The sequence below is a fragment of the Carcharhinus amblyrhynchos genome, chromosome 26 (assembly GCF_965287045.1).
Source record: "Carcharhinus amblyrhynchos chromosome 26, sCarAmb.v2.hapA, whole genome shotgun sequence".
In the NCBI taxonomy this organism is placed as follows: domain Eukaryota; kingdom Metazoa; phylum Chordata; class Chondrichthyes; order Carcharhiniformes; family Carcharhinidae; genus Carcharhinus; species Carcharhinus amblyrhynchos.
In genome coordinates this window covers 3333695-3357960 of record NC_137349.1, presented here as the reverse complement: position 1 = coordinate 3357960, position 24266 = coordinate 3333695, and the positions used below count along the sequence as shown (strand labels likewise).

General features: G+C 45.8%; 1 protein-coding gene across 1 annotated transcript in view; it reads right to left on the bottom strand.

The window, feature by feature from the left end:
* Positions 1–23053, bottom strand: part of LOC145358792 (guanine nucleotide-binding protein subunit alpha-14-like) — a 74629-nt gene extending 51576 nt beyond the window's left edge. The window contains exon 1 of the mRNA XM_080213084.1: positions 22673–23053. Within this exon, the coding sequence (XP_080069210.1) occupies positions 22673–22826 (154 nt within the window). The 5' untranslated portion in view covers positions 22827–23053. The remainder of the gene's footprint in view (positions 1–22672) is intronic.
* Between the last annotated feature and the right edge of the window lie 1213 nt (positions 23054–24266).

The following is a 24266-nucleotide window of genomic DNA, read 5'->3' as shown; positions in this document are numbered from 1 at the left end:
GGTCTGGTCTAAACATGACTTCAGACCCACAGAAATGCGCTCGAGACTTACATTCCTGCCTCTGAAATGAAGTAAGCAAGCTACTCAGTTAAGAGCACTGAAGAATGAGTAGCAAATGTTGGCCTTCCCAGTTAAACCCACAAATGATCAAAAACAAAACACCCCTCTCACTGGCATCTGGGTCCTGCAGACCCCAGGCAGCCTGCCTGCCCACTCAGCCTGCCCGTTTCCAAGTCTATTTGAATATGGTGATAGGTGGATCAGGAGCAGATGAGTTTGAAAGTGCTGCCGCCATTTTTCTGACGAAAACCATTTCCTCAAGGCCCAATGTTGAATCTTTTGGGCTTCTCAAATGACTTTTGGAAATGTGTATACATACAATGACACCATTCCTTCAACCCTCTCTGCTCCAGCAGCAAAAATCTCAATCAAGTTATTCAAACACAACTTTTCTTTAATAAATCAATGTTGATTTTCATTTATAAGCCCATATTTTTCCAAGCGTGAATTAATTTTGTCCCAGATTAAATCAGCCTGAATCATCCATTCTGGGGTGAAATAATTTGAGTTGTCACATGTATTAGTATACAGAGAAAAGTATTATTTGTTGCGCACTATACAGACAAAGCATACTGTTCATAGAGTACATAGGGGAGGAGAGGGTGTAGAACATAGTCATAGCTAGGGTAGAGATAGATCAGCTTAATAGATGGTAGGTCCATTCAAAGGTCTGATGGCAGCAGGGAAGAGGCTGTTCCAGGGATCGGTTAGTACGTGTTCTCAGACTTTTGTATCCCTGTCCCAATGAAAGAAGATGGAACAGAGCGTGTGCTGGGTGCATGGGGTCCTTAATTATGCTGGCTGCTTTTATAACCCCTCACAGGTCGATGCTCCATCACCAGATTCCCTTTATTTACAAACTCTATTCCACTTCTAGAGTGCTTCAGGTACAAAGTCAGAAACTGGAATGCCAGTGGATCTGATACTCCCATATTCACATATACAGGGAGGCTCTCTGTATGTGTTTCCCAGTGGCAGGAGGTGGCTCGCCGTTGGCCAGTGATGGGATCTTCTGGTCCCGCTGCTGTCAATGGGATTTCCCGCTGAATCCACCCCGTGCTGCCAGGAAGCTTGCGGTGGCGGTGAGCCATCAATGAGAGTGGAAAACTTCACCAGCATGAATAGCCAGAAGATCCCACTCCATATAAGAACATAAGAAATAGATGCAGGAGTAGGCCTTCAAGCCTGCCCCACCATTCAATAAGATCATGGCTGATCTGAAGTGGATCAGTTCCACTTTCCTGCCTCTCCCCATAGCCCTTAATTCCCTTGTCTATCAGAAACCTATCTACCCGTGACTTAAACATATTCAACATATCTGAAGTGAAGTATGCAGTTTGGCCTCCACGTTTCCATATGGTTCCTATTTTCAAGAAAGGGAACAGGGATAGCCCAGGAAATTACCGACCGGTGAGTCTGACCTCAGTGGTTGGTGAGCTGATGGAGAGGCTTCTGAGGGACAAGATTTATGAGCATTTGGGGAAGTTTAGAATGATCAGAAATAGTCAAAACGGCTTTGTCAAGGGCAGGTCGTGCCTTACGAGCCTAGTTGAGTTCTTTGAAAATGTGACTGAACACATTGATGAAGGAAGAGCGGTGGATGTGGTTTACATGGACTTCAGCAAGGTGTTTAATAAGGTCCCCCATGCAAGACTTCTTGAGAAGGTGAGAGGGCATGGGATCCAAGGGGCTTTGGCCTTGTGGATCCAGAACTGGCTTGCCTGCAGAAGGCAGAGAGTGGTTGTGGATGGGTCTTTTTCTGCATGGAGGTCGGTCACCAGTGGAGTGCCCCAGCGATCTGTTCTAGGACCCTTGCTGTTTGTCATTTTCATAAATGACCTGGATGAGGAAGTGGAGGGATGGGTTAGCAAGTTCGCCGACAATACGAAGGTCGGTGGTGTTGTGGATGGTCTGGAAGGATGTCAAAAGTTGCAGCAGGACATAAATAGGATGCAAGACTGGGCGGAGAAGTGGCAGATGGACTTCAACGCAGATAAATGTGTAGTGGTCCATTTTGGCAGGACCAATGGGATGAAGGAATACAATATCAAGGGTAGGAGTCTTAGCAGTGTTGAAGAGCAGAAGGATCTTGGGATCTGGGTCCATAGGACTCTTAAATCGGCCTCGCAGGTGGAGGATGTGGTCAAGAAGGCGTATGGTGTACTGGCCTTCATTAATCGAGGGATTGAGTTTAGGAGTCGGGAGGTAATGCTGCAACTTTATAAGACCCTTGTCAGACCCCACTTGGAGTACTGTGTGCAGTTCTGGTCGCCTCACTATAGGAAGGACGTGGAAGCTATTGAGAGGGTGCAGAGGAGATTTACAAGGATGTTGCCTGGATTGGGAGGCATGTCTTATGAAGATAGGTTGAGGGAGCTGGGACTCTTCTCCCTGGAGAGACGAAGGTTGAGAGGCGACCTGATAGAGGTTTATAAGATGTTGAGAGGAATAGATAGGGTGGATTCTCAGAGGCTATTTCCCAGGGCTGAAATGGTCGCTACGAGAGGACACAGATTTAAAGTGCAGGGAAGCAAGTACAGAGGAGATGTTAGGGGTAAGTTTTTTACTCAGAGGGTGGTGAGTGAGTGGAATCGGCTGCCATCGGTGGTGGTGGAGGCGAACTCGCTGGGGTCTTTTAAAAGACTTCTGGATGAGTATATGGGATCTAATGGGATTGGGGGTTATAGATAGGTCTATGGCTTAGTAGGTATAGAAGTGATCAGTGCAACTTGTGGGCTGAAGGGCCTGTTTGTGCTGTAGCGTTCTATGTTCTATGTTTAAGAAGGGATATTCTTGCATTGAAGGCAGGACTGTGAAGGTTCACTAGATTGGTGCCTGATATAAAGGGGGTGGCAGCACAGTGGTTAGCATTGCTGTCTCACAGCACCAGAGTTCTAGGTTCGATTCCTGGCTTGGGTCATTGCCTGTATGGAGTTTACATATTCTCCTCGTATCTGCACAAGTTTCCTCCGGGTGCTCTGGTTTCCTCCCAAAGTCTTTGTGAGATGGTGGCATGGTGACAAGTGGTTAGCACTGCTGCTTCACAGTGCCAGGGATCCGGGTTCGATTCCCAGCTTGGGTCACTGTGTGGTGTCTGTACGTTCTCCCTGTGTCTGCGCGAGTTTCCTCCGGGTGCTCTGTCCAAAAGACGTGCTGGTTAGGTGCATTGGCCATGCTAAATTCTCCCTCAGTGTGCCTGAACAGGTGCCAGAGTGTGGTAACTAGGGGATTTTCACTGTAACTTCATTGCAGTGTGAATGTAAGCCTTACCTGTGACACTAATAAATAAACTTAAACTTATTCTATGCCATGAGGCTGAACAGATTGTGCTTACATTCTCAGGAGTTTAGAAGGATGAGGGGTGATCGCAGTGAAACCAACAAAACTCTGAAGGGGTTTGACCCTGAGTGTTGGTTTTCACTGGTCAGGGAGTCTAACTGTCCACTCACATTGTCTGCACCTTTAAGACTTGATTAGCTGTAAAAGCTCACATTCTAATCAGTATTCTGTAAACCGAGTGTGTGTCTTTACAACCTTCTGTTTGTGATCAGAATTCTCCACTCACTTGACAGTCAGAAGCCCGAAAGCTACTGGTTTTTGCTACCAAATAAACCCGTTGGACTTTAACCTGGTGTCGTGGGACTTCTTACAGGGAGTCTAAAACAGGGGAGTGCAACCTCAGGATAGTGGGTCGATCATTTAGGACTGAGATGAGGGGAAATAACTTCCTCAAAGACAGGCGAACATTTGGAATTCTCTACCCCAGAGGACACTCCATTGTTGAATATATTGGAGGCTGGGATAGGCAGAAGTTTGGTCTCCCCAGGAAGTAAGGGAAAGGGACAGAAAAGTGGAGTTGGAACCCAAAATCAGCCAGGACCATATTGAGCTTGATGGGCCATATGGTTAATTCCTGTTCTTATTTCAATGTCCTCGTGTCCAGCAGCTTATTCTTTCTGTTGGTAAAACCATCAATGCTATCAAAACATGTAAAAATATGTACAGATTTGGAGATGTGGGCAGGAATTCTCCAGCCTCCCAGCCGCGTGTTTCCCTCAGTGGGAGGGGGCGCATCGTTTAATGGCGGTGGGATTCTCCAGTCCCATCATTGTCCATGAAAATTCCCATTGACGCCACCCTGCAGCTGTCGGAAACCCACAGACAGGGACGCGCTGCTGGCGGGATAGGAGAATCCCACAGGTGTGAAAATTCCAGCCATGATTGGAATGAGGATGAAATTCCTTCTACAATCAAAGGATGAATGCCTATTTCTCTCTAATTAACAGTCCAGGATGAAATTTGAAACATGCAATTTTTGAAAATGCGAGTACCTAATTGAGGAGAATCGTCTGCGTCCCACTTTTCACTGGACATAACGTAACTCTATGGTCTCAGCCTTGGGAAACTGATATATACCATCGACCTGAATCTTTCATGGGTTTCTTCCGGATGCTCCGGTTTCCTGCACAGTTCAAAGATGTGCGGGTTAGGTGGATTGGCCATTGTCCATTGCCCCTTAGTGTAAGGAGGAGTAGCTAGAGTAGATATGTGGGGTTATGGGGATGGAACCTGAGTGGGATTGTTGTCAGTACAGGCTTGATGGGCCAAATGACCTCCTTCTGCTCTGTAGGGATTTATGATTCAGGTAGTAAAGAATCCCAAGGTTTCACAGGAGTTTTATCAACATAATTGAAAAGGGGAATAAAATCTGCAGGGCAAAGGGTAAACAACAGGGAAATGGGTTGAACTGAATAATTCTTTCAAAAGGACCAGTGTAGACATGATGGGCTGAAAGGCCTCATTACGTGCTGTACAGTTGAACATTAAGAAAAAAATCCCATTATATTCTCAGAGAAGTGTGGATGTTCACCCGCATCAGGATTAAAGTGATTGCCATCAAATGTGGTGCTGCTTCCCTGAGCATTGGTTCATTGCACAATCAGGTGATACAAATTCCTATAACATTGATCACATTCCAAAATACTTGACAGAAAAGAAACTATTTTTGATTTGAAGGACAGTGGCCGAAACTGTCTGTCCTCATTCACGGCTGGGATTTTCCGATGCTGCTGAGAGTTTTGGTTGAAATGCCAAATTTTCTGTTCTTGCCCGCAGAAGATCCCGCCTCAGGTGAGATCGGAGAATCTCGGCCAATGTATGGGAAAGTGGCAGCAATGTTAAAAACACTAAGAAACCCCACAAACACAAAAATGAACCTTAAAAAAAAAGCACAGTAATTGCCATTACTTGTCAATGCACAAACAGCATTGACAGGTAATGGCAATTACTGTGCTTTTTTTTTTAAGGTTCATTTTATTTATTAGTCACAAGTAGGCTAACATTAACACTGCAATGAAGTTACTGTGAAAATCCCCTAGTCGCCACACTCCAGCACCTGTTCGGGTACACTGAGGGAGAATTTAGCATGGCCAATTCAGCTAACCAGCACGTCTTTGGACTATGGAAGGAAACCGGAGCTTCTGGAGGAAACCCATGTAGACACAGGGAGAATATGCAGAGTCTGCAGTGACCCAAGCTGGGAATCGAACCCAGATCTCTGGTGCTGTGAGGCAGCAGTGCTAACCACTGTGCCATGCTTGATGCTATTTCCACTGAAGCTCATAGAACGATGATTCAAACCTTCTCGGCAACTTGTTTCCTAGACTCGCAGTCACTTTTACTTGTTTAAAAATTATGGCAACATTTTCCAAGGATAATAAAAACTGACACAGTTGAGACACTGGTTGTTGATTCCCTGCAAGCCTGTTTCACAGACTGTCCATTGTGCTCCGAGGGAGTTGACTGAAACTTCAGTGATATTATTCCGAAGTATATTTTCACGTTCACTCCCTAAATTTTCATTTTTTTGAAAAGTATGGAAGGCAGCAACAACCACCTTTATTTAAAAAAAATGCTGAACCGTGGAGGAGTGATTAGCAAAAGCGACACTTTGACCTTCCCCCTTGAGAATTGGCCATAACTTTGAGACAGGAAATGGGTTCAGAAACAGCACATGTGAAGTTATCACACAAAATACGACCCTATAGAAATATGATTTGCCGATCTGGGAGGGTGGGGGGAGGTTTTGAAATTCCACAGAGGGGGATGTAATTCGGACTTTGATTTTGTATTATCATAAACTCTGACTGTGGAAGGAGGGTATGGAGAGCCAAGACAAACAGTGATATCTCCAACCTGACTGCCTCTAGTCTTCTTATCCTTATATGTGCTGCATTCAACACAACTTTAACAGCACTGTGCTTCTTATAACACAGATTAAAATGTTTCAACAGTTTCACTTTTCTTGGAATATTGCTTGACCCGCATGTGCAACAGTTGGCGCCTGTAGAACCTGTCAGACTTCTTAAAAGATAAATCTGGTAGAATGAGAGTTATGCATTAGATAAAAGCCACACTCCTTCAGTGATGTTAACTTGGCTGAACTTGTGTAACCTTTCTTCTTGCTTAGAAGGATACGTCTCAGTTCAGTACTTCAAGGTTACAATTTCAGCGCACTCTCTGAAGGCCTTTGGAATGATACACCAGGAAAGACACTCTCTTCTCACGGATGCTACGATCCCAATACAGAGAAGGGCATCGGTGACACAGTGGTTAGACTGCTGTCTCACAGAGCTAGGGACACAGCTTCAGTTCTGAGCTCGGGTGACAGTGTGTGTGGGATTTGCTCTAGATGTGGGTTCGGTGGATTGACCGTGCTAAACTGCCCGGTGGTGCCAGGGTATAAGCTGAGTAAACAGATGGGGGTTACGGGAATAGGGCCTAGGTGAGACTGTTGTCGGTGCAGGCTCGATGGGCCAAATGTCCTCCTTCTGCACTGCTGGGATTCTATTAGAAGAAGTAGGCTGTTGATTCGCTACAAGTCCATTTGCCCACTTGCATTGGTCAAATTCAGCCCAATGATTCAGAATCCAAATGGAAATTTTGTCCTCTTAAAATCCATCCAGCTCGATCAGTCATTTCTGTTGTCCAGTTGCTAGTGTTTGATTCCTGGGGGCCCTGTACACCAGACAGTGTTGTTGTATGATAATACAAATGCAAACTGGGGTCAAACAGGGCAGCGTCATCGCACCAATTATCTTCTCCATGTTCCTCGCAGCAACCCTCCACTCCATTGCTCTGAAACTCCTCACTGGAGTGGAGCTAACGTATTGGACAAGTGGGAAACTGTTCAACGTCTGACACCTCCAGGCTAGAGCCAAGACTGTCCCAACTTCTGTCATCGAGCTGCAGTATGCAGATGATGCCCATGTCTGCACACATTCAGAGACAAACTACAAACCATCATCAATGAAAGGATGGGCTTCAGACAAGCATTCTCTATCAGCCCACTCCTGCCGTACAAAACTGCCCCCTGACCATCAAGCTTCACAGTGAGCTGGAGAACGTGGATCACTTCCCAAACCTCAGGAGCCTCCTCTCAGCAGCCGCAGATATGGATGATGAAATTCAACATTGCACTGGCGCATTGAAGTCAGTCTTCGGACGCCTGAGGAACACATTGTTTGAAGACCGAGGCCTCAGATCCAGCACCAAGCTCACGGTCCCCACCCTTCTGAATGCATCGGAAAGATGGACAATGTACAGCAGACTCCTCAAACCCCTGGAGAGATATCAGCAACATTGCCTCTGCAAAATCCTGAAAATCCACTGGCAGGATAGGTGCACCCTCGCAGACCAATATCCCCAGCATCAAGGCACAGGTCATACTCGACCAGCTGTGATGGGCAGACCACATATTCCACATGCCCGACACTAGACTCGTGAAGCAAGTGCTCTATTCAGAACACAGCAATAGCAAGCTATCACTAGATAAAAGAGGAAACATTACAAGGCTTTTCTGAGAGCTCCCTAAATAAATAAATACAACATACCCATCGACATGAGGGAATCGCTTTCCTGGACACAAACTGGAGAAGAACCAGGTGCCGATCATCTGGTGCGTCACCAGGTGGAGCATGCGGAGGCCAAGTGTAAACAGCAGAAAGGAGTGCAGAATCCAGAGTGTCCCACCTACCCACCCCATCGGACACTGCCTGCCAAACCTGGGGCTCCAGGATTGGACTATTCTGCCACTGCAGAACCCACCTCCCCAGAGTGGAAGCAAGTCACCCCCGACCCTGAGGGGTTGCCAGAGAAGAAGCACAGTAATAATCAAGTGTCGCATCCATTACAGTTTGATTTATACAACAGACATCTTTCTCAATGATGATGAAGGGAATATTTGGTACATTTGTCGGAGCCTTGTATCAGGTTAACGTGACCTTAGCACACAAAGTGGCAGGAACCGAAAAAGGTTTAAAATAGGAGAAGTTGAATGCTAATGAATCTGTGGTCTAAAAAATAGTTAATTGCGTGTTTCATGTACATAAGCTAGCTTCAGCTGGTGAAATTCCTGACTCAGAGGGTTGTACGATTCAAGTCTCCCACCAGAATTTGAACACATATAATCTAGACTGGTTTTCCAATACAGGAAGATTTGAAGCATTCTTAGATCTGCTGTCTTCCAGATGAGATATGGATGAGGCCTCGGTGTAATCTGTACTGCCGAAAGTGATCTCGTGACACCTTCGAAGGTCAGAATGCTCTGATTAAATCCTGATCAACGTTCCGACTTCAATCAAAATTGCCCAAAAGAAAGGTCAACAGGCCCTTTTATCTTCCTGCTGTTTCAGAGATGTGGAAAAGGAGTTCCTGAAATGTCTTTACTTATTTATGGGATGTGGGCATCACTGGCTAGGCCTGCATTTATTGTCCACCCGTAACTGCCCTCGAGAAAGTGGTGGTGAGCTGCCTTCCTATTGCAGTCCCTACAGTGTAAATACACCCACGGTTAGGAAGGAAGTTTCAGAATTTTGACCCAATGATAGTGACAGATGCAGAATGCTTTGAGATATTTCTGTGAGATACAGTAGGTGCTAACTAAATGCAAACCTTTCTTCAAAGTCTAAAGGCTAGTACCAATTGTACAGTTCAGCACATGAAGATAATTCCATTTATTTAGATTTTTTTTAAACCTCTTTCATGTTTATGTTATAAATCTAGACAAAGAACAGAAATCCATTGACCAAAACTGCATGAGCACCATAATTCAAGTGATTTTGAAAGAAATAAAAACGAAAAAAGTAACTATTTTGAGATGACAGGATGTTAAGAAATTTCATAACACTCCTTTAGCAGCTCAAGATGGTTGTGTGAGATAGCTGCCAATACATGTCTGCTCTTGCTCACATGGTCACAGGAGAGACAGTCTCAGTCAGAATGCCTTTCACTCAGTTTCTGAGCTGCCGGCAGGCAAGCAATCGGGGAATAATTTTGCCACAAGGGAAGCGTCTGAACCCAGGGAAATTTGGCATGTCAGCTACAACCCTCACCAACTTTTACAGATGCACCACAGAAAGCATTCTTTCTGGTTGTGTCACAGCTTGTTATGGCTCCTGCTCTGCTGAAAACCACAAGAAACTACAAAAGGTCGTGAATGTAGCCCAATCCCTCATACAATCCAGACTCTGATTGACTCTGCCTACACTTCCCGCTGCCTCAGAAAAGCAGCCAACACAATTAAAGACCCCACGCACCCCGGACATTCTCTCTTCCACCTTCTTCCGTCAGGAAAAAGATACAAAAGTCTGACGATACGTACCAACTGATTCAAGAACAGCTTCTTCCCTGCTACCAGACTTTGGAATACACTAAGTTGATTGTTCTCTACACTTTAGCTACAACAGTAACACTACCTTCTGCACTCTGTCATTTCCTTCTCTATGAGTGGTATGCTTTGTCTGTATAGAGTATTTGTCAACTTAACCCACACATTTTTGGAGTATGGAGGGGAAACCGGAGCACCCAGAGGAAATGCACACAGACACGTAGAGAATGTGCATACTTCACACAGACAGTGACCCGAGGCCGGAATCAAACCCAGATCCCAGGCTCTGTGAGGCAGCAGTGCTAACCACTGTGCCGCCGTGGTTTTAACTGCATTTATTATCCACATATCCTTTGAGGTCAAGTCCCCACCGTGGTCTCAGAAAGAATATATTGGGTAAATGTATTCAATCTGCAAATACATCTAAAGGACTTTCAGTTGCAGGATTTGTTTTTGTGATAATTAACACAGCCCATGGATAAATTCACTTGCTTTGCTGAATGTTCACTTCTGCCATTAGGGTTTTGTGGCCTCGCTGACCTTCCAAACCGACAGGGAAACTGATCTTTAAAGCTATTTTTCAGACAAATAGAACCATTCTTAACAGAAGTTAATCCAGCTCTAAGGCGTATTGTGCAATTATTGCAGCTGCAATGGAAAGGTGAGTTAAACACATCAACAGCAAAATAAAAAGTCCTGTAGAAGGGTAAGTAATTAATTTAGAAATAAACAGGATAGAGAAATTATGCAAGAGAAGGAAGAAATGAAAAAGAGGGATGAGAATCAATATCATAGAATCCTACAGTACAGAAAAGGCCATTCAGCCCGTCAAGTCTGCAATGACTCTCTGAAAGAGTATCTTACCCAGGCCCTCTCCTCCACCTCCATCCCTGTAATCCCACACATCTACATTTACTATCCACGTGGTGAAAAAAGTAATTTACCCAAGTTTTACTGATGCCAATCCATCTAAAGGCAGCACAGTGGTTAGCAGTACTGCCTCATGGCGCCAGGTACCTGGGTTTGATTCCTGGCTGGGATCACTGTCTGTGAGGCTCTGTTCTTGCCATGTCTGTGTGGGTTTCCTCGGGTACTCCAGTTTCCTCCCACAGTCCGAAAGACAGCAGTCCCCCAGGCCCTCTCCTCCGCCTCCATCCCTGTAATCCCACACATCTGCCATGGCCAATCCATCTCAGGGCGGCACGGTAGCACAATGGTTAGCACTGCTGCTTCACAGCTCCAGGGACCTGGGTTCAATTCCTGGCTTGGGCCACTGTCTGTGTGGAGTTTGCACATTCTCCTCGTGTCTGCGTGGGTTTCCTCCCACAGTCCAAGGATGTGTGGGTTAGGTTGATTGGCCGTGCTAAAATTGCCCCTTAGTGTCCTAAGATGCTTAGGTTAGAGGGATTAGCAGGTAATAATATGTGGGGATATGGGGGTAGGGCCTGGATGGGATTGTGCTTGGTGCAGACTCGATAGGCCGAAGGGCTTCTTTCTGCACTGTAGGGTCCTATGGTCCTAAGATGTGCTGGTTAGGCACACTAGCCATGCTAAAGTCTCCTTCAGTGTAGCCAAACTGGTGCCAGGGTGTGGCAACTAGGGGATTTTCACAGTAACTTCATTGCAGTGTTAATATAAACCTACTTGTGGCACTAATAAATAAACATTTTAAACTTGGGACCTCAAAGGAACAATTTACCGTGGCCAATCCACCAAATCTGCATGTCTTTGGACTCTGGGAGGAAACCGGAGCACCCAGAGAAATCCACGCAGACACAGGGAAATGTGCAAACCCCACACCAAGGCTGGACTCAAACCTGGATCCCTGGAGCTGTGAGGCAACTGTACTAACCACTGTGCCACAAGAGGGGGGCTGGGTCATGTATTTGTACCCTTTGATTTCACATGGAACTGTGTCTTCAGATTTAATAATATTTAATATTTGGGGTGGCATAGTGGCACAGTGGTTAGCACTGCTGCCTCACAGTTCCAGGGACCTGCGTTTGATTCACGGCTTGGGTCGCTGTCTGTATGGAGTTTGTACATTCTCCGTGTCTGCGTGGGTTTCCTCCGAGTGCTCCGGTTTCCTCCCACACTCCAAAATGTACAGCTTAGGTTGATTGGCCATGGTAAATTGCACATAGCATCCCGGGATGTGTAGGTTAGAGGGATTAATGGAGTAAATGTATGGGGTTGTGGGGATAGGGCATGGGGTGGGATTGTTACCAGTGCAGGCTCAATGGGTCAAATGGCCTCCTTCTGCACTGTAGGGTTTCTATGATTACTGCAGTGAAGCTGCTCCTGGTACTTAATAAATACAAAACATGTGAACAGAAAACAAGCAAATCCAGTAGCCTCAAGGCAAATGCAACATACTGCGGATACCAGGAGTCCAAAGTCAATAAACAGAAAATGCTGAAAAGACTGAGCAAGTCCAGTAGCATCTACAGAAAGAAAAACAAAGTTAATATTTCAGTTCAACAGCATTGTATCAGAATTTAAACCGTTCAGGACCTGTAAAGTTAATTCTGTGCCTCTCTCCAAAGACACTGCCATAACCTGCTAGCTATTTCCAGCACTTTCTGTCTTTGTTTGGTTGCTCTCAAGTAGATGGGTGTTCCCCATGTCAATCAAGGAGTTCCCCGATTCCTGTAATTGAGTCTTTGGTGAGTGGGTGTTTTATAGAATTGCACGGAGCTGTGCTTAGAAAGTTCTGTCTCTGTGCAGCGGAGTGTATTAAAGACTATTCCTGTTTAGGGTCCTCACACTTCAGAAAAAGGGTCTCTTCTTCAATCAGCAAGATCTGTGAACTTTTCACTCACCTGAGAATACTAATTAACAAGTGGGGAGGTGATAGCATGGTGAGATTGTCGCTAGTTTATTAATTCAGAAATTCAGCTAATGTTCTGGGGACCCAAGTTCGAATCCTGCCATGGCAGATGGTGGCATTTGAATTCAATGAAAAGTATCTGGAATTAAGAATCTACTAATGACCATGACACCATTGTCGATTTGTCAGAAAAACCCATCTGGTTCACTAATGCCCTTCAGGGAAGCAAAGCTGTCACCCTCACCCAGTCTGACCTACGTATGACTCCACAGCCTCAGCAATGTGGTCGACTCTCAACTGCCCTCTGAAATGGCCAAGCAAGTCACTCAGTTCAGGGGTAACTACGGATGGGCAATAAATGCTGGTCAGCCAGCAATGTCCATGTCCCACGAATGAATAAACAAAAAAAATTAATTAAATCCATCTGCGATACTGAACACATTTATCTGTTCAGACTTGAAACATTTCAGCCTTTCAGAACTTTGTGCATTCTGACAGCACCTATAAAAGCTGTCGCAATCAAGCTCACATATTCCAGCTATCCAATAGTCACTGTCACAGTCACTCCAAACTCAAGATCCCCAGGACAAATTAAATTTTATCAAAAACAGCAACCACCACCTAATGTTTTAAAAATCCTTTTGTCACGATTTAGCTACTGTTGAAATAAAACATTTTAATATTGACTTGACATTTCTGGTTCAGTGGATCATCACTTTAAACAGCTGACAGCAGTGGCATTCAGCAAGAGATCACAGTGCCTTGTGAGATTAAAGACCATTGTTGATGCTGTTCCCATTTGTAGAAATCAGTCAGTCAGATTATTACATTTTGAATCCATGATCATTTTGGTTATTTCCCTTCTCCCATTTCTTTCCGTGACCCTCTCGGTCCCTCCTTGTTAATCAATTTTTCCCTTTCTCCCAGCTGCCGAATGGATCACCAACATTATTACCAAACTTCCCAATGGCAACAGGGTCAGTGTCTATTGCCCCCAATTGTGTGTGTCTTTTTAACAGTGTTTTACACCACCTAACAACTGCTCCTCTAATAGGAACAAGCTTTTCCATAACTGCTGCTACATCCTGCAGCAATATCCATTATCAGATACTTGATAACCAATTGCTTAAATAATATGTGAACACTGGGGGCAGCAGGAGGAGGAGAGGAGGAGGGGGGGGCCAGGTCACTCCCTGGTGGGGTGAGGGGTGTGGGGGGAGAGAGGTCTGATCATTCTCTGGTTTTGGGGGGGGAGCGGGGAGGGGGAGATGGGATCATTCTCTGATGGGGGGGGCAAAGAGGGAGGTGGGTTGGCTAAGGGGACAGTTATATTTTGAGGTGGGGCAAAGTCTGTGGGGGCCATCACTCCTGCATTTTGCTCATGAGCTGCTTAATCTGCTTTTTGTGGCTAAGGGCGTGTTTTTTCAATTTTATTTCATCGCACATGCGCAGTTCAAAGCTCCAATCAGAGCCACAGTGTTTCGGGCGCGATAAGCCCTGCCCACAACACGATTCAGACCCGCGATTTTTTTTCCAGGCAGAGTGTGTATGGGGGCACCTGAGAGCAGATTTCCAAGTCGGATCTGAATTGTGCCCAGATTCAGCACTTAGAATGAAAACGGTAAAAATTGGGCCATTGTCTGTAAGGCATGATCCTGTGAGTATATCTACATCAGATTGTTGGATTTGATTTATTATTGTCACATGTATTAACACACAGTGAAAAGTATTGTTTCTTATGCACTATATGGACAAAGCATACTGTTCATAGAGAAGAAAAGGAGACAGTGCAGAATGTAGTGTTACAGTCATAGCTAGGGTGCACAGAAAGATCAACTTAGTGCAAGGTAGGTCCATTCAAAAGTCTGACAGCAGCAGGGCAGAAGCTGTTCTTAAATCAGTTGGTACGTGACTTCAGACTTTTGTATCTTTTTCCCGACGGAAGAGAGAATGTCTAGGGTCCTTAATTATGCTGGCTGCTTTGCCGAGGCACGGGAAGTGTAGACAGTGTCGATGGATGGAAGGCTGGTTTGACAGAAAGTTGTCTCAGCTTTGGCAAAACCCCTCAGATGTTAGCAAGGAGGACTTTACAGGGTCGACAGGCTGGGTTCGCCTTATCCTTTCTGGTGCTTAGATCGATGCCAGGTGGTGCATCTGGCTTCATTCATTGTTCTTGACTTTATAGTGGTTTGAAACAACTGAATGGCTTTGTAAGTCCACTAAACATCAACTACATTGTTGTGGGTCAGGTAAGGATGGTGGATTTCCTTCCCTAAGGGACATGTGAACCAGACTGCACGGCAGTAACAATAGTTTCAAGGTCGTCACTATATTTTTAACTCCAGATTGTTACTGAATTCAAATTCCACCATTTGCCATAGAGTATTGACCTGGGTCTCTGGATTACTAGTCCAGTGACAACACCACGGTGCTACTCCCTCCCCAATGAGAGTGAGAGAGAAAAAAAGACAAAGTAGAATTTCATTAAATACTAATTGCATAGTTTAAAATCTCCAACAATAATTAGAAACTACAAGATTGAGATTCCATGGGGTGCAATTCTCACAGCCTGCTGCTCTGCTCAAGCAATGCTGTGGGCTGGGAGACATCAGCGGAGGCCATTCAGCCAGCTCCCCACTGGGCGCCATGACCTGCGTGCATCTCCCAGCCAAAGGTTTCTAGAGAAAATCACCATAAATCGGCTCAAGCTGATTACCACATGGAAATCCGGAATCTCCAGGCCCGCTGGTGTGTCTCCACCCCCAACCCCCACCCCTCAGCCAGCAGATGGCCAACCCCCCTGGAGTGAAGAGAATCCATTGAGGCCCCCCAGGAGGTCAGAGGTAAGGGGTGGGGGTGGGGAGCATGGTCTGTGGTGATGGTAAGTCCCCCATCCAGGGTATATTCTGTGTCCTGGCCACCCTCAGTGCTGATAGAAGTTCAAAACTGGCACTGCCCAAGGGGCACCCTGGCACTGCTCACTGGGCATTAGGCAGTGCAAAGGGGGCAGGGACAAAAAGGGACATTTGGGGGCACAGTTGGGGGGGGGGGAAAAAAAGGAGGGTGCTCGCTGCCACTCTGTATTTGGATCACAGGCAGAGGGAAGATGGCAATCGGAGCTGGCCATCTGGTTGGGGAATCATGGCTGCCGAGGGGTCAGGGCTGCGAGGTGAGGGGGAGCTCGGACAATTCAAACTGGCCAGATTGGGGGGGGTTTGGGGAGGAGATCAGAGCCTGCCGGGAGGAAAGTTCACGAGAGGGGGATTGGGTGAGGGCAAGTTAGTGATGGTGGGCTGGCCAGTGATCTGGAGAGTGACAATGCAGGGCCAGTATGCGTGCTCCGATCTCCACTCTGACATATACAGTGGCCCGCTCAGTGCTATGCTGCCAACCTCAGGCGGGAATAGGCTCTGCCCACTGATTTTTAGAGAGAATCCCGCTAGGGCACTGTGTGATGCCCAGAGTTTGGGAGATTTAATCTGAAAATCACACTAAAAAAAATCAGCAAGAGTTACTCCTGTTTTCATGCGAATTGGGGACTTGGAATTTTTTTGGGAGTATCTTGGCCCACATTTATAAAATTTAATTTTCAATGTCAGGGAAATTTTTGGGCAGTAATTAAGACTCACTGCACCATTAAAAGTATAATTAGGCTGGACTGGACTAACCCAAACTTTCTTTGCCTCTTAGTCCCTATCTACAATGTCAGAACAACAACTGCACATCGTTGAATACAGTTGCAAGGTAAGTCTAATGATGAGGTGCCATTTAGAGAGAGCACATCAAGGAACACTACCTTAGACAGCAACTTCTAATTTTCCCATTTAATTGCATACGTGTGCTTGCTAAGAGCTGCCATTAAATGTGTGTGTGAACAGTGGTGAACGCTGTAAGATACACTGTTATTTTCATAGCAGAATCTGGCTCATGGCATAGGTGTGGTGTTTAGGTTGCCAACTCTACACAGACGCAATCCAGGAGGTATCCATCACATGGCCTCCTACCTTCAGCTGCTCTGCCCAACTGACCCCCACGCGTTTCCACCATCAGTTCGCCAACACATCTACCCTCATGGTCTCTGACTTGGAGCTACATTGCCATCCCTTCACTGTCACTAGGTCAAACTCCTGGAACTCCCTCCCCAATGGCACTGTGGGTGTACCTACACGCACTGACTGCACAGGTCTAAAGAGGCAACTCACCATCACTTTCTCAAGGGCAATAAATACTGCCCTAACTAGCAAGTACAAATATTCCAAGCACAAATAAAACAAACATAGAATGAACCACATGTCAGAAACCACTCTGTGCTTAAAGCATGCCTGTGCCAGGGTCACCCTGAGCACACTGTCACCCTGTACCTTGTTCAACTTTGCTCCACATCAAATAACCAGGAAGATCATGTAAAACATATAATTATAATTCTGGTGATACTTATGCCATAAACATCGACAATATAACCAGAAAATGGAGCAAATCTTTTTCAGTGTCACAAGTAGGCTTACATTAACACTGCAATGAAGTTACTGTGAAAATGCCCTAGTAGCCACAGTCTGGTACGTGTTCGGGTACACTGAGGGAGAATTTAGTGTGGCCAATGCAGCCAATCAGCGTGACGTTCGGACTGTGGGAGGAAACCGGAGTGCCTGGAGGAAACCCACACAGAGACGAGGAGAATATGCAGACTCCACACATACAGTGCCCAAAGGCTGGGAATTGAACCCTGGTGTTGTGAGGCAGCAGTACTAACTACTGTGCCACCCTCTCAGATTGCTCGCATTTGTCTCTAGGAGATTAAATTTTTAATCCAAAACACTGCAGGAAAATCTGCAAGGGTTGAAAACCCAATTATTGAGTTATTGATGCCAGGGTCTCATCCCAGTATGGATTGAGTTCAGCTAATCCTATCTCAAACAGCTGTTAGACTATTCCAAATGGCCTCAACTGTCCACACAGGACAGGAAATTGGTCCAACATTTGTTTCTCATTGTTCCCTCTAGCCCTCCCTACTCCACTGCTGGGAAATGCATGTGAACATTGGGCAGGGTCTGGCTTCACTTTGTGACTCCCACCCCATCAGGTTGCTGCCAAAGTTCACTGCCGTGAAGACTGAAATATCAGAGATCGCTCATGGAACCACACCCCAGGCTGAGTGTAAGGCCTGAGGATGTGGTGGAGAGAAGCCAAACAAATCAGATATTTTGAAAATTAAAGCTTTTGCTTACTCTGCAGCAGTTACAGATTCTTGCTTGTTGGATTTCTAAAGGTTAATATTCCAAGATAAACAAAAGGTTCTGGCTAAAAAGGCAGAGTTCGACTATGTGGATATGCAATAAGACTAAAAAAAAGTGACTAGATTAAAGAAACAAAATAAGGAAATGAAAATGTCTGTTTCATCAGGGGTTTCAGTCCAGCGCTGTGTCTAAAGAATAAACAATCACTGAAAACCTCTGCTCAACTGACTTTCTCACCACAGTCTCAGGTACCCAGCTGTGTGGCACCTCAGTCTGTTACAGCTGGCAGTTGTGCTTCCTACAACCAATAGCCCCCACTGTAATGGGACTGCGAAGCTCCAATCTGGCTTCTTGGAGAGATCAGGAATTGTGCCTGTAACTATGCTGCAGCTATTGATGAGAGACTGGTACCTGACTGCCTTCCATACAAACTAAAGGGAAACTCGCCTCAATTTGTCCAGCATGGAGGTGAATGTTTGCTCATTATAGGATAAGGAGCTTTATTTTCTCAGTGGATTAATGTGTTTCAATATGTGAGACTGGTGGGTGTATTCCACTCGATTCAATAATAAAAGAAAATCCAATACCATGGGCGGAATCCTGTTGAGATCTTGCCAACCGGTTGTACAGCCGGTGAGACCCACGCTGCCTCTGTTTGGGAAGGCCTATCAAACCACAAGCCCATCAGGCACTGCAGAGTCCAATAGCAGGCCTTAACCTGGAATCACAACCCCAAGGGTGGGATTTTCTGATCACACTTAGCTCAGGGGTCGGAAAATCCCACCCTTGCTCAACGGACCTTTGCGCGATCCGTGTCCCGCCCACTACAATTCCTGTGGCGAGCGGGATGGGAAAATTCCACGCCAAGTCTTGCCCGAATACTGTCAGCCAATCAGAAGCAAGCACATCTTGTGCTCAGCAGTGCCAACCAGGAGGCAGTGGCTGCTGATGGAAGGACAGGCAGTGGTGACCCAGGACACATAAGTAAAGCAGAGAGGGTTTTGCAGAGTAGATGTTGTGAGGAGACATGGGAGTCAACAGCAAGGGCAGGGAGGGTGGCTCTCACAAGTACCCTCCCTGTCCATTGTTCAGTCCAGTGGGTGCCTTTGATTGAGGAACCCCCACCAACCCAGAAGGTGGTGAGCCAGTCACATCCTTTTAGCTGTTGTGTATGGTACATCCTGACAGGCCCACCTGCAGCTCAGTTAGTACCAGCAGCAGTGAGATATACGAACATTAGAACATACAAATTAGGAGCAGGAATAGGCCATTTGTCCCTTTCATTCCTGCTCCACCATTCAACTAAATCATGGCAGATCTGGTGTGTTAGTCAGGAAGCTAGCTGCTTCTGCAGTAAGCACATACATTGATCCTGTCTTCACCGCTCTCAGGGGAAGAGAGCTCCAAAAAAATCAAAACCCGCTCGAAGAAAATTTTTATTATTTGGCCACTTAAGGCTGATCCTGGGCCTTCCCACCCAGAACGTAACTCTGGCATGGCTGGGAGGCTTCAGGTAAGTCACCATCCCAATTACACGTCCTGCCCACCTCCAAGTTCGCCACCAGTGAGGCCAGAAGATACAGGGGAGCGGGTTCAGCAGTGCCCTTTATCTAATGGAACCTCACACACCTCAGACACTCTGTCTTCCAATCAGGAACAAAAAAGTCTAAAATCGCTTTTCAACTGACACAAGAAGAACTTCTTCCCTGCTGCCATCAGACTTTTGAATGGACCTACCTCACACGAAGTTGATCTTTCTCTAAACTCTGACTGTAACACTACATTCTGCACTCTCTCATTTCCTTCTTTATTTTACAGTATGCTTTGTCTGTACAGTGTGCAAAAAAACAATACTTTTCACTGTGTACTAATACATATATTCTGCACGCTCTCCTGACCTTCTCCTCTATGTACTCTATGAACAGTATGTATAGCACACAAGAAACAATACTTTTCACTGTATCCCAACACGTGGCAATAATAAATCAAATCTTTATCATGTGGTTTTATACCAGACAGGGTTATAGTGTCGATAGATTGCTGTAGACAGTTCCTCCTCTGCGATCTCATTCTGTTTAATTCCAGTAAGGCTGGGCCAGGACCTGGCACTTGGCCTTACACAAATATTTTCACATCAACATTCACGCAGTAACATGTCGGCAGTGGCTCCGTGAGTAACGTTCCTGCCTCTGTCTCAGAGCTTATGAATTGAAGCACCGCTCTGGGGACTTGAGCACGCAGCTGAGGCTAACACACCCTGTGCAGTGACGATGAAGTGGTGGAGCAGTGGTAATGTCATTGGACTAGTCATCAAGGTACATGCTAATGTTCTGGGAACATCCCAACAGCTGGGAGAATTTGAATGCAGTTACTAAATATGGAATTGTAAAGCTCATCTCATCAATGGTGTCATGAAACTGTCATCTTCATTGTAAGTACCCATCTGGTTCAGCCTTTTGGCGAAGATCGAGTGCTGGATCAAGCCCAAATGGGAGGCAATGCCTCACCCTGTCAACTTGAATCTGGTTTGTCTCTCTTGTGGGGACCATGAATTGAATTCAAAAGAACATTACAGCACAGGAACAGGCCCTTCAGCCTCCGAGCCTACACCAACCATGCTGCCTGACTTAACTAAAACCCCCTACCCTTCCGGGGACCATACCCCTCCATTCCCATCCTATGGGACGTTGAGGGGCAACCTGATAGAAGTCTACAAGATTGAGAGAGGCATTGACTGAGTGGATAGTCAAAAGCTTTTTCCCAGGGTGGAAGAGTCAATTACTAAGGGGCACAGGTTTAAGGTGAGAGGGGCAAGGTTTAAAGGAGGTGTACGAGGCAGATTTTTTTTCCCCACATAGAGGGTGGTGGGTCCCTGGAATCGTTGCCAGAGAAGATAGTGGAAGCGGATAGGATAATGACTTTTAAAGGGCATCTTGACAAATACATGAATAGGATGGGAATAGAGGGACATGGTCTCTGGGAGGGTAGGGGATTTTAGTTAAGTCGGGCAGCATGGCCAGTGCAGGCTTGGAGAGCTGAAGGGCCTGTTCCTGTGCTGTAATTTTCTTTGTTCGTGTATTTGTCAAGACACCCCTTAAACGTCACTACTGTATCTGCTTCCACTACCTCCCCTGGCAATGAGTTCCAGGCACCCACTATCCTCAGTGTAAAAAATCTGCCTCGTTACATCTCCTTTAAACCTTGCCCCTCGCACCTTAAACCTGTGCCCCCTAGTAATTGACTCTTCCACCCTGGGAAAAAGCTTTTGACTATCCACTCAGTCAATGCCTCTCATAATCTTGCAGACTTCTATCAGGTCGCCCCTCAACCTCCATCTTCCCAGTGAGAAGAAAATTCAGTTTGGTGTTTGGAGCAAGCAGGGAATGGACTTGTGTTTGCCTGGCCCACTTTGCGCATTAGCATTGTAACTTTAAGAATGGTTAATAAATGTCCTTCAGGGAAGGAAATCTGCCAACTTTGTCTGGTCTGGCCTACAAATGACTCCAGACCAACAGCAGTTTACCTGACTCTTAACTGCCCTCTGAAATGGCCCAGCAAGCCAGTCTGTTCAAGGGCAATTAGGGTCAGGTAACAAATGCTGGCCTAGCCAGTGACACCCATTAAATAATGAAGAAAATAAAAGGATTTGGAGGTACCGTCTTTCAGATGAGACAATAAACCAAGGCTATTGTTTGCTCTGTCAGTGCAAACCTCCCAAGCTAAATATTTCTCCCTCACCCAAGAAGACCAGTCACGATCACCCTGCTGTTTGTGGGATCTTGCTGTGTGCAAATTGGCTGCTGCATTTCCAGCATCACAACAGTGACTACACTTCAAAAAGCCTTTCACTGAGCAGGAATGGAAATTCTTATCTTCTTGTGGCACCTTTTGTTGGCCACCCATTCAAAAATAATGTTATAATTGGGGACGGTGGGGGGTGAATGGACCATCCAAGGTGGGGTGGCATGGTGGCACAGTGGTTAGCACTGATGCCTCACAATGCCAGGGACCTGGTTTCCATTCCCGGCTTGAGTCACTGTCTGAGCGGAGTCTGCACATTCTCCCTGTGTCTGCATGGGTTTTCTCCAGGTGCTCCAGTTTCCTCTCATAGTCTAAAAGGCATGCTGATTAGGTGTACTGGCCACGTTCTCTCTCAGTGTACCCGAACAGGCACTGGAGTGTGACGACTAGAGGATTTTCACAGTAACTTCACTGCAGTGTAAACGTAAGCCGACTTGTGACATTAATAAATAAACATCCCCTGAGACTCACTGCACTGCATTTGCCCACAAGCATAAAATTTTCACAACAGGAACGCAACTTCTCAGCTGCAAAGCAGAAGTCTAAAATTCAAATATAACCGCGTTACATTTCAACTTTTAGTTACTTTGTGGCAGAACTCCTTTCTGTATTAGGAAAACAAGAGTTCAGCTGACATTTCAAACCTCCTTTTGAAAGTACCTCTGGGTGGCTGGGTGGTTAGTACTGCTGCCTCACAATGTCAGGGAGCTAGGTTCAATTCCTGCCTTGGGTGACTGTCTATGTGGAGTTTGCACGTTCTCCCCATGTGTGTGTGTGTGTGTGTGAGGGTTTCCTCCGGGTGCTCCAGTTTCCTCCCACAGACCAGAAGGTGTGCTGGTTAGGGTGCACTGACTGTGCTAAATTCTCCCTCAGTGTACATGAACAGGCACCGGAATGTGGCAACTGGGGGATTTTCAGAGTAACTTCATTGCAGTGTTAATGTAAGCCAACTTGTGACACCAATAAATAAATTAAGCAGCATTATTGATGATTAATTGGACAGATGAAAGCGTTTTAAGTCTTTGGGGTGAAATGGTTGTATGAACGACAGTGTGTTCTCTCTCTCTCTCTCTCGCTTACCTAGGAGCAGGAGTTTGAGTTCCCTCTTCCGTTGCTGTTTGTGTTGCTGTAACGCCTTGTTGATTTTTTTGTTGATGTCTGACGCCACTTTCTCATCCTCGGACAGACAGCAGACGCAGCGGCAGAAAGACAAACGTCGCCAACATGAAGCCATAGCCGGCTTGGGGAGTCCTTTCTTTCCGTGCACTCGAAACTCACCCAGGACCCGCCGGACGCGAAACTTCCCTGAAAAACTCACCCAAACACCTCAAAAGGCGAGGCTTCCCTGAAATCTAAACTCAAAAAGCCACCGACCTATCAAGAGATCAGACCTGACCCTTTAATTCCTTCTCCACATCTACCGTCATCACCCTTCAGCGACTTTATAAATCCCCAGTATTAAAAAGGAGAGAGAAAAATTAAGGACCTATCTCCTTAAAAAGTCTCGGATTGGATGGAAACCGCCAGAGTTTTGACATGATCTAAAGTGCCAAGAATCTGTGACACTCCCACTCTGTTCAATTTGTGGTTGCATGAATGAATGCTATGAGATGATTCAGGCCAATAACTGCCTGGCAAAAGTTCACAAAACTTAGAAAACAGGAACCCAGGAATGACATTGCAACGCAGCGGATGTCCGTGTCAACACAGAACAAGATTATAAAGATGAACAAAAACATTAAACTGAGTACGTTCCACTTACTGTTAGACCCGGGTTGTTAGCAACCCGCACACAGTAGGGAAAAAAAGGTCCTTGGTTTCACTTCATTAAAATCTCTGATTACAATTTGGAACTTGTAGCTGCAAATGTGAAATGCGTGTTAAGGGGAAAGGCCAACCTATAACAACCAAATCAAAATGACTTTCCCTCCACCACCACCCTCTGTCTTCTATGAGATAGCCAGTTACTTATCCAATCACCCAAATTTCCTCTCCCACATCACCTTACTTTCTTCATGAGCCTACCATGGGGAACCTTATCAAACGCCTTACTAAAATCCATGTATACGACATCAACTGCTCTACCTTCATCCACACACTTAGCTACCTCCTCAAATAATTCAATCAAATTTGTGAGGCAAGACTTGCCCTTCACGAATCCATGCTGACTATCCCGGATTAAGTTGCATTTTTCCTAAATAGTCATAAATCCTGTCCCTCAGGACCTTTTCCATTAACTTATTGACCACCGAAGTAAGACTAACTGGCCTACAATTACCAGAGTCAATCCTATTTCCTTTCTTGAAGAGAGGAACAACATTTGCCACTCTCCAGTCCTCTGGCACAATCCCTGTAAACAGTGAAGACCTAAAGATCAAAGCTAAACGCTCCACAATCTCATCCCTTGCCTCCCAAAATATCCTAGGATGTATCCCATCTGGTCCACGGGACTTTTCGACCCTCTGGTTTTTCAAAATTGCTAATACACCTTCCCTCAGAACATCTACCTCCTCCATCCTATCAGCCTGCATCACACTCTCATCCTCAAAAACATGGCCCTCTCCTTAGTGAGGGGTCTGACAACACCAGGTTTTGGTCCAGCCTATTTATTTGATAATATACTCACAAGCTTTCGAGGGACACCCTCTTCGTCAGGTGAATGGAGAGTTCTGGC